The following is a 2581-nucleotide window of genomic DNA, read 5'->3' as shown; positions in this document are numbered from 1 at the left end:
ATGATTATTGCTAATTTTTTCTATATCTTCCTATCTTCACCCCCTTTAAAAAATAATGCTTTTATGACACATGTGTATAAATATGTATTTATATTGAGTTCATCTTGATTTGATGATTGCTAATCTTTCTATATCTATATAACCTTTCTATATCAGTACATAGCACACACTTATTCTGTTATTTGGACTATCATTGTTTAAATGATCTGAAATCCATGTAATAAATGCTAGCCAGGCTTTAATGAGTATCACTATACACTTTTGTGTCAGTGAGTTCATATTTGGGGTGTTGTTCTTTGTATCCAGAACTCTGACCATTCTGGTAAGAAAGAAAGGGCAGGTCTTCAGGTTATTCTTAGAAAGGGGTTCAACTGCTGGAAACCATCCTGGTGCCTGAGTCATAGTGGCCCTTATGACATCATATCTCTCACTCTTCCTCCACTTCTGCTGCCAGTGTGTGGCTGGAGAAGACCAGACCTGAGAGTGATGGTACCATCTTGCCCCTAACCATGGGTAAATTAATAAAATGAAGACCTGAGTGGGATTTGACCATCCAGCACAAGTCATAGGGATTTAATGTTTTATAAGAGATAGTCAGATGTACCCAAGCTCTCTGGGAGGGCAGTAAATCTCCCATAGATACGTCTGGATGGGACTCCCCCACCTCCTTTTCATGCCTATTCAGGTCCTCAGAAAGGCCAGGAAGCTGTGTGGTTGATTTGGAACCTAGTGATGGGGAGAGCACGCTTACTTTCTCCAATGTTTTTCTCTCTAAACTCTGACTACAGGACAGCAAATTTTCCAAGTTATTGTCAAAGATGATGAAGTCACATTGGTAGAACAGAGCTTGAAGGAGCAAAAGGAAGATGGGGGAATTCCCTGACAATCCTGCCTACACCACTGCTACTACCCTCCCCACTCCTCCATGGGTAGATGGTTCCAGGTTCTACTATGTTGGGAAGAGCCTTGACTTGTGACATCTCTGACCCTTGGGGTCTGGTGGAATACCCCAAAACTCTGTGACCATGTAAATTATCTAAAGAGAGATGCTTCCGTGAGTGAGAGGGGGCACTTATCAACATTACTCCAGGACAAGCAGACATAAACCCAGTGTGCCAGGCAAACTGAGATGAATAGTCACCATACACAGAGTTAGAATGAACGTGGATTGGCTCCTCCTCGGCTATCCTTTTCCCCCATTACCTCCTTAGGTTGAGATGTGGGTCTGGCCAAGATGTATGGATTGTGCCAAGGAGGTGGGCAAAGAGTATGAACTCAGATTACATAAGGTTGGGAGCTACAAGGTGGGGACTTGTTTTGGTGTTTGGGGAATGCAAAGGTAGAGCTACAGGAAGATTGGGTCTACAAGTGTGTGTGTGCATGTGTATCTTTGTACTGATGAATGTGTTGACCGGTGTTTAAGCTCTTAAACTGTATAAGTCAGAAGACCCGTTTAACACTTTGGTGAGGTATATGGGAGACAGTACGTTGTGGGTGTAACCTGAAGTCAGAAGTGAGAGGGCAGGGGGAGAAAAGATGCTGCTTCTCCCGCAGATGGGAGGGGTCTGAGGCAAGAGACATGGATCTTTGGTAAATGGTCAGGTCCAGGTAAAACTTGAATCTCTTTCACCTCCAGATCATGGTGTTCTTGCTCTAGACTGGCCAACCAGGTCCATGCAAAACTGGGTGACATTGCAAGTGCAGATGAGACTCTTAGATTCAGAGGGTGAAGATGGTGTGTCCATGTCCATCAAGACAGTGGCAGATGCAGGACACCTACTTGGTCTCCTGGATCCAGCTGTTTCCCAAAATGGCTCTGCTGGATATCAGAGAAAGGGATGGCTGTCATTAGAAACCAGGGATTCTTCCTGGCACACCCTAGGGCTCAAATGCATGAGTTTCTGAAGTGTCGCATTTTATCTTTCAAGGCCCCCAAAAAAAGATCACCAGGGAAGAGGAAGCAGCCATGTTCATCCAGGCGTGGTGGCGGGGCACCCTGGTACGCCGTACGCTGCTGCACGCGGCACTCAGAGCATGTATCATTCAGCGCTGGTGGAAGCAGATGCTGGTGAAGCTGCTGGAGAAGAAGAGGAAACTGGCCCTAGATTTCTATGTACGCCAAGAATGGGCAGTGGTCAAGCTGCAATCCTGGGTCCGCATGTGGCGCATACGCCTTCGCTACTGCCGTTTGCTCCACGCTGCCCGCATCATCCAACTCTATTGGCGCTGGCATAACTGCCGTTCCCGTGGCTTCATTCAGGGCCATTACATCTTCAAAGAAAGCCAACTGAATCTTCAACTTGAAATCTCTTTAGGCGCACAGGCTTGTAGAGTGCAACAGTGCATACCCCTTCCAATAAAGGAATGATCAGGTCTGCTATACCTGTGTCCCCAGCTTGCTTTGTCAGATTTCAGAGAGGTCATTGATTTCATGATGGCATCTCATAAATCAGTTCTCAGGAAGTGGCAAGGGTTGTCTGGTGCCTAGTGTGTGGAAAGGTTCTGAGAGCCTAGTGCTGGATGAATAGGACCTTTGAACAGATTGATTAGCAATGTCTGCCATGGGTAAGAGAGTTAGGGC

At 46.0% G+C, this 2581-nt stretch overlaps 1 protein-coding gene across 1 annotated transcript; it reads left to right on the top strand.

Moving 5' to 3' along the window:
- Positions 1 to 436: 436 nt before the first annotated feature.
- Positions 437 to 2374, top strand: LOC131825777 (IQ domain-containing protein F5-like). The gene is made up of 2 exons (XM_059165183.1): positions 437 to 513; positions 1929 to 2374. The coding sequence occupies exons 1-2, from the start codon at positions 510 to 512 to the stop codon at positions 2366 to 2368; spliced, it is 444 nt and encodes a 147-aa protein (XP_059021166.1). The 5' UTR covers positions 437 to 509; the 3' UTR covers positions 2369 to 2374.
- Positions 2375 to 2581: the final 207 nt, after the last annotated feature.

Source organism: Mustela lutreola, chromosome 2, assembly GCF_030435805.1.
Source record: "Mustela lutreola isolate mMusLut2 chromosome 2, mMusLut2.pri, whole genome shotgun sequence".
Taxonomy (NCBI): Eukaryota; Metazoa; Chordata; class Mammalia; order Carnivora; family Mustelidae; genus Mustela; species Mustela lutreola.
The sequence above is the reverse complement of the archived record's forward strand: the minus strand, read 5'-3'. Positions and strand labels throughout refer to the sequence as shown.